General features: G+C 41.6%; 1 protein-coding gene across 1 annotated transcript in view; it reads left to right on the forward strand.

The window, feature by feature from the left end:
* LOC311253685 (dihydropyridine-sensitive L-type skeletal muscle calcium channel subunit alpha-1-like) overlaps positions 1–16512 on the forward strand; it is a 344036-nt gene that overhangs the window by 154751 nt on the left and 172773 nt on the right. The window contains exon 26 of the mRNA XM_084347719.1: positions 9042–9200. Within this exon, the coding sequence (XP_084203845.1) occupies positions 9042–9200 (159 nt within the window). The remainder of the gene's footprint in view (positions 1–9041; positions 9201–16512) is intronic.

Here is a 16512-nt window from a genome sequence, read left to right on the forward strand (position 1 = left end):
GTCCCAGTTCAAGTTGAAGCTGCCTCCATGAGTCGAACGCCATCCAATGTTTATTCGGGTGCCAGCCCGGCTTTGGTTGTAATTTCGTTTCGACTCGCGACATGCCGCTGATAAAACCTTCGTTTTCTTCTTAGTATGACTTTTTAGTGGACTTAGCCGTAGCAGAATCCATTACTACCCAAACACTAGTTTGGGTCCACCACGCTTGTCTTCTTCCTGTATCCAAGTCAAAAGCCATTGAGGACGCGCATTCAGCGTCATCTGACGTCACGTCCGCAGGACTGCGCGAGAAATTCGGACCACGAATTGCAGTACATTATGCAGCACACAGCCTGTTCAAGGCAATGGAGAGATACATGGGTGGGCTCATTCTTTTTGGTTTTGAACGCTTCATCACCCATTAGCATTAAAAACTTAAAATGCATGTTTATTTTTTCACAAATCCTGTCCCATGTCCCTTTAAAAAAGAAATAAAAGAAAATTTAAAACTGCAAGCAGTGATGAACAGGCCCTCGCCCCCCCACCTTTGTCGGGCTGTGGCGCCGTCAGAGGCCGCGCGCCCAGATGTGTGCTCACCCGTTGCCTGTGGAAATTTCCTACCTAAATTGTACTCAGCTACTTGCCAAATTTGGTGAGTCTGCGACCATCCTAAAGTCCTCTATCTAACAGTATCCCCTCTAACAGTATCAGAAAAATTAAAATCGCCACACGTCAACAGTTAGAAACTATGGCTGCAGTGGGACTTTTCCATTCAGTAGGCCTATGCTTAGCGGCATTTCATCATCTGCCTCCATCATGTTTACAAGGCTGCTGGTCAAGAGGCGTCAATGGCGCACGGTTAATCTCTCATTTTTTTTCTATAATTAATTAATGAAAATGAACATGTTATATTGATAGCCCTATTAGAAACAATGAAATCACCAATGATAAAAGACTCAAATTCAAGAGGCCAAAATTGTAAGGTGTCAGTGCAGCGGTAAACAAAACTGGCATACAGTGAATAGTAAGTAGTAGATGTATCTTGTAGATGGGGATGGGTGAAGTAAAGGTGCCACTGTAAGAGGAGATTGAGATGGAGTTTCCGGTAAGGAGGTGTGGAATTTAAACAGTCAATCACGCAACATGAACCGCGGGACACCATGGTGGATTCTTCTTGTGTAATTTCTGATATACAGAGACCAGCTTCACCATTATTTTTTTTCCCAGTTCAAATGCAGCCAAGACTTCTCGGAGGAGTGAAACAAGAACTTTGGGATCTGAACATTTCTATAGGGTTTTTGTTTTCTGTAAAATTGTGAATTCTGTATAACAGCAACAGGCACTACTTCAATTCACTGGCTCTGGTTAAATTGGCAATAGACAAGTTTTCTACTTCAATATGCACCGATCAGGTATAACATTATGACCACCTGCCTAATATTGTGAAGGTTCCCCTTGTGCAGCCAAAACAGCCCTGGCCTGTCAAGACATGGACTTAAGACCTCTGAGGGTGTCCTGTGGTGTCTGGCACCAGGGCGTTTTATAGTGGATCCTCTGGGTCATGTATGTTGGGGGTGGGGCCTCCATGGATCAGACCTGCTCCAGCACATCTTACAGATGCTCGATCAGATTGGGATCTGGGGAATTTGGAGGCCCGGTCAACACCTTGGGCGCTTTATTGTGTTCCTCGAGCTGTTCCTGAACAGTGTTTGCGGTGTGTCAGGGCACATTGTCCTGCTGGGGGGCCACTGCCATCGGGTAGTGTTGTTGTGATGAGGGGTTGTACTTGGTCCACAACAGCGTTTGGATGGGTGGTGCGTGTCAAGTGGCATTCACATGAATGCCAGCACCCAAGGTTTCCCAGCAAAAACATAGCTTTGTGATAAGATGATCAATGTTATTCATGTCACATGAATAATCACTATACAATTTTGTCTGCCACTTGTATCACCCGCGAAAAATAAGGTCGGCTGGCGATCCATTTAGACTTGTAGGATGTAACCCACATTTAGATGTACCGGCAATCTACATCAGTGTGTAAAATAAAATTATGCTCAATATTTCAGGGAATTTGGGCATTAATAGGAGTTAACCTGCTAATTACTCGCCCAGTGAGCCTAAATAATTGCCTGGCCCACCTAATAATGTCAATAAACCACTCTTGTTGCACAGTCAAGAATTATCCTGTGAACGTAAAAAATCATTTTGGGATAAGAGTTAACTGAAATTCAAAAAGCAAAAAAAACAAAATCAGAATGTGTTTGGTACCTGAACTGTAAAATGTACAGACACGTCAAACAATGACTTTATAGTCAAACATTAATTACTACAATACCGACCAGACATTCTACAAAACAAAATAAACTAAACTAACAAGAGAATGAACAAAAAGGTTTTGGACAAGGTGTAATACAAGTGGAGCTGTGTTCAGCAACACAATAGAAATCTGTGTGAAGAAAGACCTAAAACAGACCAGTGCCACCCTTTTATCAACTCAGAGTGAGCGAAATGGGAGAGTTTGAAGTCTACTTAATCATTATTGTATAACTTAAATCCTCGGTTGAATTTAGTTAGCATGTTGTTCTTTGCTCAAGTTTGATGAAATTTGAGGAAGCAGGATGAGAAGAAAGTAGTGCGTTGTTGCTCCACTCTGCCTTTGTTGGCAGGTTGCTCTATGTCTAGGCTTTTCTCGTTTCATGCACCCTGACCAATTTGGTGCCCTAGGCAAGATTTTGACTGGCGCCCTCTTGCATCGCAGTCAATTTCACAATCAATTTTCATACACTCACACAGAAATTACATGTATGTATTCAAGATTTTTTTTTCTTTTAAGTCAAAAATATCACACCAAATAAAAACTGAAGAAAGAAACAAGTGATAAATTAAAAATACAATATAAATTAAAGCTGCAAGCAGCGATGAACGGGCCCTCGCAGTCCACGTGCGTCGGGGTGTGCTGCTGTCGGGGTGTGCTGCTTACCCCGCCCCATTGCCCAATTATTGTGTACACATGTCTTAACTGTCTGTGTTTGGGTGGGCTACTCCTGCCTGTAGTAAATAATATATGTTGAAGTTCAAAGAACTCCCTGCAATGTACATGAAGACCAAATAATGAGACAACTACGTGACCCGAGAGACTCTTAAACAGAGGTTTGTATCCATTAGCAAGGCAGCACTGCCGTCTGTAGGAGAACGCCTGAATTTACAATCAAAAGTGGAGGCAGTCAAGCTGTTGTTTCGTCATTTAGCAATAAAGGCGCTCCCTATTGGCCGAGTTGCACCAAATTTTTCACAAACCGTCACCGGGCCATGGAACACAATTAGCAAAAATGTTGTGGTTATGGGACTGTATTTTGTCAAGATACACAAGAATGTCTGTTTGACCACAATGTGTGGGAAATTGTTGTTTTATATTTTGGGCGTTCTTTGGACTATCACATTTCTTTTAATAACTTTTTGTCAGGAGGGTCCACAGATGCTGTGTGCAAAGTTTGGTGCAAATCGGTGAAATTGCCTGGGACGAGTTCGAAAAAGTAGGTTTTCGAAATTTTGCGAATTTGCGGAAAAAAAACCTAGGGCGCAAATTTGCGTGGCCTATATCAGGAGATTCAACAGAATTCAGGGAACGCGTGGATATATGGTTTTTGAATGTGCGACAAAGTATATGGGAGTTATAAGCCAAAACGCACTTTCCTTGATTATAGCGCCACCTAGTGATGGACGTTCAGGACGATCATAGATTATAAAATATTTCGCCAGGCCTAATGTGTTTGTCGAATAAAATCGCATTTTCATCCATGTTCAGGCAGTGAAAAATGCGATCATGTTGGACAAAGAAAAATACTGCTCACTACAGAAACAATAGGAACATCGCAGGTTACCTGCACGGGCCCTAATGAAACTGCCACCAGAGCGCCACCTAGTGGCGGATCGGTAAAACCTTCAACAGATGTCCTCAGGAGGGCATTGGCAATGAGTGTACCAAGTTTTGTGTTAATCCGACCAACCGATGTGGAGATATAAAATACTTCAATTTAAAGAACGCCACCTAGTGGTCATCGGGCAAGACTTTGCACAGAGCCTTAGGGGCTCATGGGGAAGTAGTATCCTGAGTTTCATGTCATTCGGACGAACCAATGTGGAGATATGCAACACTTCCTGTTTTGAACGAAATGTGCAGGAAGTTGTTATTGTTATAAAGTTGAGTATTCTTTGGAATATCAAAATTCTTTTAATAACTTTTTGTGAGAACAGTCCAGAGATGCTGTGTGCAAAGTTTGGAGTAAATTGGTGAAATTGCCTGGGAGGAGTTCGAAAAAGTAGGTTTGCGACATTTTGCGAGCTAGCGAAAAAAAAAACAGAGGCGGATATGGGCATGGCCTACATCAGGAGATTCAGCACAATTCGGTGAACGAGTGGATATAAGGTTTTTGAATGTGCGACAAAGTATATGGGAGTTATAAGCCAAAACGCACTTTCCTTGATTATAGCGCCACCTAGTTATGGAAAGTCACAACGACAACAGATTATAACATTTTTCGCCAGGTGTGACATATATTCCAAGTTTGGTGAGTTTTGGGGTATGTTCAGGCAGTGAAAAATGCGATCATTTGGGACAAAAAATTATCACTACAAAAACAATAGGGTCCTTGCAGGTTCAGGGTCCTTGCAGGTTTCCTGCTCGGGCCCAATTAATAATAAGGTATTGCACAAACATATTAAAGAATATTCTATTTACATACAAAATAAAAACAGTCTGTATTCTTTGGGAGGAAACCTTTTGCAGCAGAAGCAGTGCAAGCTATCATTCTTTTTTGAGTACATCAGCCAGCTTCTTTTGATTTTTTCCCCACTGACTAAGACTGGTAAAAAAGTCATGTGGACACTTTCTCCCATCTTTGTTTTTGGGAAATGTGTAACTGTTTTTTATTTGAAATGGTCCTCTGTGAACTAACTCCTTTCTTACTTTGTCAGTTAGAAGAGATGGCCAGTCAGCAGGGTCTATTGCTGCAGCCTTTAGTCCTGATGCTGTGTCACTCTGGTGAGCTGAGGTAGAGGGGACAGGAGCACCTGATGCCTTGTCACTGGCGGTGGTGGTGAAATATTTTAAAAGTGCATCTGAAGAGAGAAGAGAAGTATATGTGACCACTGGATGTTACATTTTAATAAAAAACATGCTTGGTGTGTGCTATACATAAGACTAATATAGACTAATAATGAAAATACGATGAGATTCATTCAACTTCATCGTCATTGCAATGCAATTTAGTCTAACCAGAGTGCAAAAACCTATATATATATATATATATATATATATATATATATATAATGTATATATATATTGTAGCCTATGAATGATATGGGAAAGCTAAGGTATGGAGTATTAACAGTAATACACTTTAAAACTGATGTAAACTTTAACAAACATTAACTGTGACACAATAAACCAAAGGCTTACAACTGCCCTATTACTTATAAAGGGGATGGAAAACTAAGAGCATTTTAACTGAAATACAAGCAGGAAAACACAGCCAACAGGTTAAAATAACACCTGAACAGGCCTGACATTAACTTTCCAAATGTCCCTGATGAATTTAAGGTGGGAGTAACATTAACTTACGTCGACTCAGCTATTTACTGATTATTAAACAATGCTACTATCATCCGAAGTAAGCTAGCAAGCTAACACTCTGCTCCAACAACGGTAACTATGACCCAGCTCCAGTTGATGGAGGAGGGTGAATTAAAGGGAGGGGTGGCTAACTGCATGCTACATTTTTCCAGTTCTGATTGGGTTTGCCAGGTAGTTGTCTAGTGGTGGATGTGATATACTGTACTTCAGTGACTGGTAAAGGGGTGTGAACTGCCCCCAGCAAAGAAGTTGAACCATCTTTTGGTCTCGATCATGAGTGTTGGGAAAGTGGAGTGTGAGATGGACAGCGGTTCGGTGCCATGTAGCTAACCTCCTGTCTGCGGCTGGGACTGCTAGCCACCAGCCAGCTAGCATCCAATTAGCTCCAGGGCCTGCTAACCCCCAGCCAAAGACTTTTCTTGAGCTGACAGGCGCAAGAATGTTAACACCTCCGACAGGCCCCAAGTGTCTCCTTTTCAGGGGACCCACCTAGCCTACAAGGTGCCTCCCTCAAGAAAGCAAGGCTCCCAACCACCTCCAGACTCCCTGACATCCATCTCCCTGGTCTGTTTGTCTTCGCTGCTGCCCATCACACCAAAGCCAAGCCTTTCCAGCACACCCAAGCCAAGCCTGCCCTGCACACCCAAACCAAGCCTGCCCAACTTATCCGAGCCAAAGCCTGCCCCACACACCAAATCCAAGCCCTCCCAGCACCCCAGGTCTGGTGTTGGGGGTCTGGGCCGACGCCACTCAAGTTCCTGCTTCGGGGATCCCAGGCAATGCCACTCCAGTTTTGGCGATGGAGGTCCCGGCCAACACCACATCAAACTCTGGTTCCCAGTTGGTGACCTGACTGACATCCTCCAATGTTTCTCCGTCGGCGGGGTGGCTGACATCCCCCAGTGTTTTACCATCAGTTCCCCGGCGGACATCCTCCAGTGGTTCTCGGGCAGTGGCCCATTAAGGCTTCTGTTTCCCAGTCGGGGGTCTGGCCAACATTCTCCATTCACACACTCTGACACTGTGTGCCATGTCAGTTTTGTGTTGTCTTGTTTTCGTTTCCCTGTTGTGTTTTTTCCACCGTCCTTTTTCCCTCACCTGCTCCTTCCAAGAGTCTGTGCTCGTGGGCGAGGCTTGCTGGTTCCTGATACAGCTGAGCACCTGTCATTCATCAGCTCATCACCCTGATCTCTCCACCACTCCAGTTGCCAGAATGTTCCATTTCATCCAGTGACTCTCAGAGCTCACCTAAGTATAGTATCTTGTGTTGTTGTTCTCCTGTGTGACGTTTTCAAGTCTTAGTTGACACTATTATCTGCTTGGCTCATGTGCAGATACCTCCGGTGTCTCTCTGCTCAGTAATCATCTCCATTGTCTTCACCTGCTCATCTGTGTGTCCTGCACCTACCCGGAATCCCAGTGAGATCATTCTTGTCTCTACCGGCTCACATGCCTGTTTATCAGTCCTACATCCCTGCTTGACTTATGTTCCAAAACAATCAATTGCTGTTAAATAAAATGCAGGCTTATGCAGCTGGATTCAAGCCATTTGAAGCCACCTGTGGCTGATTCAATAAAGTTTGCTGCCTTTTTATTTTGCTCCCCCTGAATAGCTGCTGTTTAAGTGAGATGGGGATACAGCCAATTGCCAAAGCATTCACACATTTTGGTACAATTAATTAAATTGAGAGTCTATGGAAAAATTGAAGCACTTGACAACAGAAGGGAGAGGTGTCATGTCTCTTGTTGGTTCTTGCAGTGTCCAGCCAAGGCAAATCTTGACTGCTGCTGATGCTCCTAATGGGCTAGATTGAACAGGACGGATAGGTGAGATCAAGAGATTATGATCTTAGCCAGTTAAATGAAGCGGTGTGACCTGGTGCATTGATGACAGTGGCAGTCCACATCAGTGAATATATATTCTTTAATGGGAAACAACACGTTATGTGTTGTCTGATAGAGCGTGGTTGATGTGAAATTCATCAGAACTGAAGGCAGAACTTGCCTTAAGGAAACAGGGGCCCCTCGAAGTATATCCACTCCTTGCCTTACTATTACAAGAGCCACTGGGTCTCCATCCAACTGAAGTCGAAGAACTGCTTACTGTAAGGGGATATTTTGTTCTGACCTGTCATCCAGATGTGCGAAGGTCTCCAGGGTGTGATGACTTGCATCCAATTTCAAGACATCATCTGTGTGACTTGGACATTTAAGGTACATGATCTGGGCTGTAGTATTGAAATGGTAAGAATTTGTATCAGATGTCTTGACTTATCAATTTCTCAGTGTAATTCAAGTTTAAACTTTGTGAAAAGGCATGGGACAGTATCACAATATGACCTTTTTATTATTTTTCGATATGTGTGGCCTTGTCTTGGCTTTATTCATAGGAGTCAAAGAGAGACAGGAAATTAGGTGATAGAGAGAGGGAGGAATTACCCTTTTTTTTTTTCACTTTTTACTTTATTTATTCAGGGATGGTTCACTGAGAGCAAATCTCACTTACAGGAATGCCCTGATCACATTCACACAGTTACACATTCACACCTGGAAGCTGCTCAGTACAACCACAATCTACTGGCCACTGCGTTTCTCAAGTGGAGCAGTTGGGCTTAAGGGCCTTGCTAATGGGCATGTCAGTGGTGATAATGAGGGAGGGGCAAGCACTGCCTTTCACTTTCCCCACCCAGATCTATGAACCTATGACCCTCCGGTCACAAGCTTGCTTCTCTAACCTTTTGGCCACCATTGCCCCATGCAGCATAGGACCACAAAAGGGCTGCAGTTCAGATTCAAACACTGGGCTGCTGCAGCAAGGACACAGCCTTTGTACATGGAGTGCACGCTCTACCAACTGAGCGACTGGGGCGCCCCCATATGACCTTTTTCATGGTTGACAACAATACAACAGCTGTTTTCCCTTTGTGTTTTCACTTTGTGTGTGTGTTTTTGTCATCGAATAGCACCACAACCATGTAAGATGCAATCATGCATTTTATAGGCATGTAGTTGAGATAAAAAATTAAGATTACGTTTGAAGATGGGTGTGGTCTCATATTATAATGTAGTAATCACTACTGAGTAGTCATGGGTGAACATGTTGACAGGCGTAGCGGCTGTTGTGATCCCATTGCAAGATGGTACCTCATTAAAAAATTGAAAAGGTGAGTGATAAATGTTCAGTATGTTCTGGGCAATATAGAGAAGTGTTTTTATTTATGTTTCACACTTGGAATCATAAAAGGCCATGTCAACCATCCATGTTTTAATGATATGCTTTGCTCTTACTGAAGTCCTGTCCCAATCTTTAAATACTTTGTTAGTGATAGAGGCATCAAAAATACATCATGTTGATCAAAATCCTGATTTATCATGTTGACTTTGTCTAAACCCTGCAACTACATTTGCATCTTCTTTTTATCTCCTTCAGCGCCAGTGTGTGCAGTATGCTCTTAAGGCCCGTCCATTGCGATGTTATATTCCCAAGAATCCCTACCAGTATCAGGTGTGGTACATCGTCACCTCCTGCTACTTTGAGTACCTTATGTTCCTCCTTATTATGCTCAACACCATGTGCCTGGGAATGCAGGTATGAATACAAAATGTGATACATACATACAGCACACTGTCTATCAATCTGTCTGTCTGTCTTGTGGTCAGACACAAAAATGTTGTGCCTATTATTCTGTTTTATAACAAAAACAGAATTATTCTGTTTTAAAACAAAAACAGAATAACGTGAAAATTAAGTTTTTGATTTTTATTGTTTTGTTATTTTGATATTCTGAAAATTCGGGGAATGCTGGGAGATTTTTGCGGAGTCAGAGGCGCACGAAGTGAGCCGGAAAGTTGAAATTGCAGACTCTCGTAGCGTACACACCACAGACCCGTTATTACCGGACTGGACAGCAGCCGAGAGATTTATTAGGTTAGGCTACCCTATTATATCCAATACAATCATGATCTAGTCTCTCCTAAGCCTACAAAATAAAGTTTGAGAAATGTCTGCATGGTGTAGGCTACACCTGCTTACAGTGCAGCTGACAGATGTGCAGCCACATATATTTTCCTCATCGCTACCTGAGCCACCATCTGATCCTTCCTCCCTCACGTCCTGAGGAGTCTCCTGGACATATTCTGTATTGTGTGATTTCCCTCTTTTCATTTCTAACCGTTCAGTTTTTGCTGTTAAACGCCCGGTGTCTCCTTTCTTTCTCTTGCTCGCTCGCTAGCACGCGCACGATCGCGCCCGATTCACATACCGGTGGGCCTATACAGGTAAAAATAAATGTGATAGCATGAAGACATTCGCCTACATATTGTTGTAAATATTTTTCTCTGACAATAGATTAATAATTATAGTAATAGGTTACAATAACAAATGCTTTTATTTTGAAATAGAAATGTGTTGCGTAGTCTTCCGTTAGTGTAGCAGACGTTAAGTTGCTACAAAGAATCTTCTGGTTGCTAGGTAACGAATCGGACCTTTCCTCCTCGTCTTTTTTATTTCGCCTCTGTTGTTTTCCTCCTTGTAACTGTTCAGTATTACGTGTTTTAATCAGTAAATATGATCAGCATTCAGCCCTTAGGCTGAGCCGTCGACTCCCCGGAAAAAGACAAAGCTTGCCATTGCAGAGACGCTCTATCTTCAGACCACGTTCTGGCTCACTTCGTGCGCCTCTGACTCAGCAAAAATCTCCCAGCATTCCCCGAATTTTCAGAATATCAAAATAACAAAATAATAAAAATCAAAAACTTAATTTTCACGTTATTCTGTTTTGTTTTAAAACAGAATAACAGGCACAAAATGTGGTTTTGTGTTATTCTGTTTTTCCTGTTTTTTCGTTCTGGGTTTAAAAGAGAATAATAGAAAAACAAACTTGTTTTTCGGTATTTTTATTTCGTTTTGAAACGAAAAAATGAAAGAACGAAGGGTACATGGATTCTGGAGGAAATCCACACAAGCATGGGGTGAAGACCAAGGTACGTTTTATCAGTCTGTTTTCTGGGAATAATTGACACAAGCAGAACCCATAAACAAGCCGTTTTTTCGTTTTTGGGCAAAAAACGAAAATCAAAAGTTCAGCTCGTTTCCTTGTTTTTTGGTTCTTACTTACAAAACAAATTTACCACTCAATATTTTGTTTCTGTCGGTGGGCGGCTCCTCTGATTGGCCAGTGTGCTTCCTTGCCCTGTGCTCTTCACAGTAAACAGATCTTTTTGTCTTGTTTTCATATTATTATTTACTGACGGTGATTACAGAATGTGAGTATGTTATATTGAAAGCGAGGCTGGTTGTGCCTATGAATAATCAAATCAAATCAAATTTTATTTATATAGCCCAAAATCACAATCACATTGCCTCAATGGGCTTTACAGTCTGTACAGTGCGCGACATCCTCTGTCCTTAGACCCTCGATTCGAGTGAGGAAAAACTTGCCATCTTGATGGAAAAAACGACCCTTTTAACAGGGAAAAAAAAAGACGATGGAAGAAACCTCAGGAAGAGACACAGAGGAGGGATCCCTCTTCCAGGACGGACAGACATGCAATCATGCAATTCCAGTCCTTAGACCCTCGATTCGAGTGAGGAAAAACTTGCCATGTTGTTCAGGCATGCAATAGATGTCGCATGTACAGAAAGAACAGCAAATCACAGTTTACAGGTTGCATTGACAGAAAATCTGATACAAATTATATATGTAAAGTGTGTGGATCCAGGAGACGACTGAGCGGGATGAGGCATCGCCAGGTGGTGCCTGAGCCACATGACCTCCTGTCCAACATGGTGACCTGGAAGAGGGCAGGCCACACAGGATGATTAGTAATCGATTGAGAGATCAGAGTCAGGAGGCCTCAAAATTTACAGGAATACAGTTATAAGGAGATAGCGAAACAAGGAGATGAAATGATCCAATGGAGCCCGGGTGTGACAATCCAGATGCGACAGTATGTGGGGCTGTAGGGGCCAGGAGAGGTAGATGGTCCCTTGGGCCCGAGGTCATCCGAAGTGAGCCTGAATGAAAGAGAGTAGGAGGAGGAGGAGGAGAAAGAGGAGGGGGAAGCTATAGAGCAGGGGTGGGGAACCTTTTTCCTATCGAGGGCCATTTCAATTTTCATGCCATCCCTCAGGGGCCATGATTTTTTTTTTTTTTTTTTAAGGTAAGCAGCTCACAACATATTTTTATGGCCTTTTTAACTTAATTGCAATAACATGAATATCATGACCATTAATTAATGTTTTAGCCAATTTGATCCATCTCAGTGTATCTTATTGTTTTAATCCAATTAATGTTTTAATAATCTGTTCCTGTTGGTTTTATAGTCACTGATGTTTAGTAGTTTAAGCAGAAGATAATTTTATAATGTACCTCAAATCATGAAATTAAAAAAATTCAGCCCTCTAAAATGTCATATATCAGCTTTAAATCACTCGAAAATGACAGGTCTGAGTTATATTCCCCCTGAATTCAGTCTGCTATCGAAAGAAAACTCCCTGTTTCCACTGAACAACTTCACCTCAGATTGATAGTAGACAACCTTATAATGTACCTCAAATCATTTCAGAGCATTCTGATGTGAAATTAAAGAAAAAAATCAGCAACCTAAAATCTCATAGCAACTTTAAATCACTCGAAAATGACAGATTTGAGTTGTCTCATATAAGGCTATTACTAAATTAGCTACTGACCACGAAGCTAGCCTGCGTCACGTTGTCCTGGTCCGCTCGCGGTTTGGATCAAGCTGCTTGCTGGCTGCTCAAACTCCGTCAGAGAGCGACAACTTTATCCGCCGCTCTTGTCCTTTCAGGTCATCCAGTTTAGCATGTTTCGCGCTGTAATGACGCTTGAGGTTTGCCTTTTTCATTACAGCCAGCGCGTCCCCACACACCAGGCACACGGGCTAGCCTCTCACTTCCACAAAGAAGAATTCATAAGGCCATTTGTCCTGGAAAGAGCGACACTCCGCATCAACTTCTCTTTTTTTAGTAGCCATGTTCCGTCTCCACACGTTGTTGTCACCTGGGGAGGAGGGCCAAGATGGCGCCACTGTAAGTCGCTTTTTTCTGCGCTGTCGAAGCTTTTTCGTTCAGGGCTTGAATTCGCTTGCTTTAACCCCAAAAACATGTAAATAGTTCTCTTTAACGTTTGCGCTTCGCTCGGGGGACCGCGGCTGAAACTTTTTTACCCATTTTATTTTATTTTTTTTCTCGTCGACTTTTTTCTGTTGGACTCCCACTGTAACTGACGTTAGCTAACGAAGTTGGCGCTGCTTGCTAGCTCGGAGTTTCAACACTCGGTGAAAAAAAAGAAAAAAGAAGAAGAAGAAGCTCCAACTGCCAAAACAACTGATTTCGCTGACATGTCGACTACAAGGGAGGACGTGGAGACGACAATGGAAGTGGCAGCGGAGAGTTTTAAACGGTGCCATTCATACGCCAAACAGCACCTGTGGACAGTGATGATGACTCTCCTAGCGCGAGCCCACAGAAAAAAACACCCCGTTGCGAGCCGGAGCCCTCCAACGCTGTCCTGCTGGCGGCAATTAACAAGCTCACCGAGTCGCAGCTCGGCTTCAGAGAGAAGCTGGAATCCATAGAGGCGTCCATTGAGAACAACTTCAAGAGTATTCAAACACTCTTTTCCTCAGTCCACGCAGCAGAGAAGAATGTAGGGGAGCTCACATCCAGAGTGGATCCCCTGGAGCTCCAGGTTAAAACCCTGACCGCTGAAAACAAGAAGCTGGTGGACAGAATCAACGACATGGATGCGTACTCCAGACGCTGGAACTTGAAGATCTCCGGGATCCCCGAGTCCGAAGGTGAAAATGTAAAGATGACAGTGATTGACATCTTTTCCCGTGTCTCACCGGGTCTCGCCGACTCTCTTCAAAAGACAGTGGACATCGCCCACAGACTGGGACCACGACGGAAGAAGGAAGATCAGCATCCACCGCGCCGCATCATAGTTCGGTTTTCGTTCCGGGCACACCGTGACCAAGTCTGGGCGGATGCTAAAACCTCTCGGGTCCTCAAGCAGAAGAACGTGAAGATATCGGAGGACTTAACCCAGCAGGTGAGGGATGCGAGAGCGAAGCTCTGGCCGCTGGTAGAGGAGGCGAGGAGGCAGAACAAGAGAGCAGGCTTCAGTAGCCCTTTTGCTATCATTGCTGGTAAGAAGCTCTCTGCTGAGGACTTAACATGAAGTATTTGCCTGAGTAGATAGGCTCAACTTGGAAGAACAATTTAATTTTGATGTATGGCAGCTATTTAATAAGCTGCATATGTTTTGTGCTTATTTCCCCTTGCTTCTTCTTCTAAATAGACAAGAGGGTATATACAACTAATCTGTTGGATTTTTGTGTTTGTTCCTAGAGGATAGCTCTAAGTCTTGAGCTGGTTAGGATATTTCTTTTTTACATTGTCCTAACTAAAAATGATTACAGAATCTGTTTTGGGTTTATTATTTTGTAGCATGATTCTGCTATATAGTTTACATGGGTCAGTTTCTAAATTGATCACTCAAAGTAAAGGTTTTGGCTTGTGAATTCAAGTTTTGCACATTTCTCAACTTTTTGCATATCTTCTTCTAATTCTACTACTGTTCAAGTAGTTCTGTTCATCTGTGTTTTGTGTACATGTCTGATATTCGTTTGTCATGTTTTTATCTAAATGTACGGGGAGTACGAGATTTAACTAAAAGAAAAGCTTTATTTTTATTTTGTAGTCATCAAAATAAGGATGTCAATTTTTTACAGGAGACCCATTCCACTTCAAAAGATGTTGCATTTTGGCGTAATCAATGGGGGGGGAAAGCTATTTTTTCTCATGGTACTAATTTTTCAGGAGGTGTTTTAATTTTATTCCATCCTAAATTTAATGGTGAGATCATATACACTGAGGTTTCAGAAACTGGTAGATGGATTCTGTTGGTTATTAAATGTGGAGATAATATTTTTATTTTGGCAAATGTTTATGGCTTTAATGCTAGGAATTCTAACATCACACTCCTTAACTCTTTATCTAACAAAATTCTCCAAGAAATGAACAAATTTCCCTCAGCATCTGTGATTGTTGGCGGTGACTTTAATGAAGCTCCAAACTTATGTACAGATAGATTCCCTGCAAGAGGTAATCAAGATAATTTTAACCCTGTTATAAATGATTTCTGTGGTAAGCTTTCATTATCATACTCGTATAGATTTGTGGCTCATCTCTGATGATTTGGCTCCCTGGGTCCAAACTTGTAATATTACTGCTGCTCCCTTAACTGATCATGCTGGAATAGACATATCTTTATCAAATTTAAGATCTACTAGCTGCGACAAACCTGGATACTGGAAATTAAATTCTTCTTTTCTACAAAAATCTGATTATTGTTTGGGTATTAAACAAATTATTACTAAATTCAACTCAATGTCTGAAATTATGCCCACACTAAAATGGGAGCTTTTCAAATTTTAATGTCAGCGTTTTTCAATGCGTTTTGGAAAGCAACAGTTAAGAGATCAAAATAAGGCTTATACTAATAATTTAAAAGAGTTAAATGATATGTTAAATATACCTGTTCCAAGTAATGAAGATAAAGTGCGCTTGCACTCATTAAGGGAAAAATTAGACCTTTTTTTCCAGACAAAAGCAAGGGGAGCATTCATAAGGTCTCGGGCTAGATGGTTGGAACATGGAGAGAAAAATTCATCCTTCTTTTTTAATCTGGAGAAAAAACGTGCAGAGGCAAGAAAAATATCTGCTTTATATATTGATAACAATCTCTCTGAAAACGAAAGGGAAATTTCTTCATTTATCTCTAACTTTTATCAGAAATTATACACTTCCTCGTTTGACCCTCAGGCTTGTCAGGTTTTTTTTGATCAAGTGTCCCCATTCATTCCTAAAATTTCCAGGGAGAATTATGAGCTTTGTGAAAGTCCAATTACACTAGAAGAATTGCAGAAGACTATTACAAAAATGCCAACTAATAAAAGTCCTGGTCCAGACGGATTGCCTTATGAATTTTATTTAACTTTTTGGAAAGATTTAAAACATATGTTATTGGAAGTCTTTGTTGATTGTGCCCAAAATAAGGAAATGACTGTCTCTATGAAGCAAGGGTTAATATCCCTGATTCCCAAACCTGGTAAAGATATTCTTTATCTGGATAATTGGCGTCCTATAACGTTGCTAAATTCAGACTACAAAATACTTGCAGCACTGTACGCTAATAGATTAAAATTTTGCTTAGAGGAAATTATTTCTATAACACAGTCAGGTTTTATGAAAGGTCGGCATATCTCTAATAATATAAGGCTTGTCCTAGATATTTTAGATTATGGAGATTTGTTTGATAAAAAATCACTGATTTTGTTTTTGGACTTTTACAAAGCTTTTGATAATGTAGAGCATTAATTTATTTTTGAGGCTTTGCAACATTTCGGTTTCAAAGAAAACTTCAGGAACATCATAAGTACACTTTACACTAATATTAATAGCTGTGTATCCCTGGCACATGGTACCTCTTCTCGTTCGATATAAACCGTGGGATAAGACAAGGGTGTCCAATTTCCCCTTTCTTATTTTTGATAGCTGCTGAACTTCTTCATCTGTTTATTGTTAATTGTGTGAAGGTAGAAGGTATTAAGATAGGTCACAATGTTCTAACCATCAGTCAGCTGGCCGATGACACCTGTCTGTTTCTTCAAAATGAACTTCAAGTCCCTATTGTTATAAAAGCTTTAAATGTGTTTTCAGGTGCCTCTGGTCTCACAATTAATAAGAGAAAGTGTGAAATAATGGCCATACATGATTCGGACACTGTTTCAATAGATGACATAAAGGTGAAAAAAGAGGTTAAATACTTGGGTATCACAATAAGCAAGTCTTCTAGTGAGAGGATTTCTCAAAA

The sequence above is a fragment of the Pagrus pagrus genome, assembly GCF_965226575.1.
Source record: "Pagrus pagrus genome assembly, chromosome: 3".
NCBI lineage: Eukaryota > Metazoa > Chordata > Actinopteri > Spariformes > Sparidae > Pagrus > Pagrus pagrus.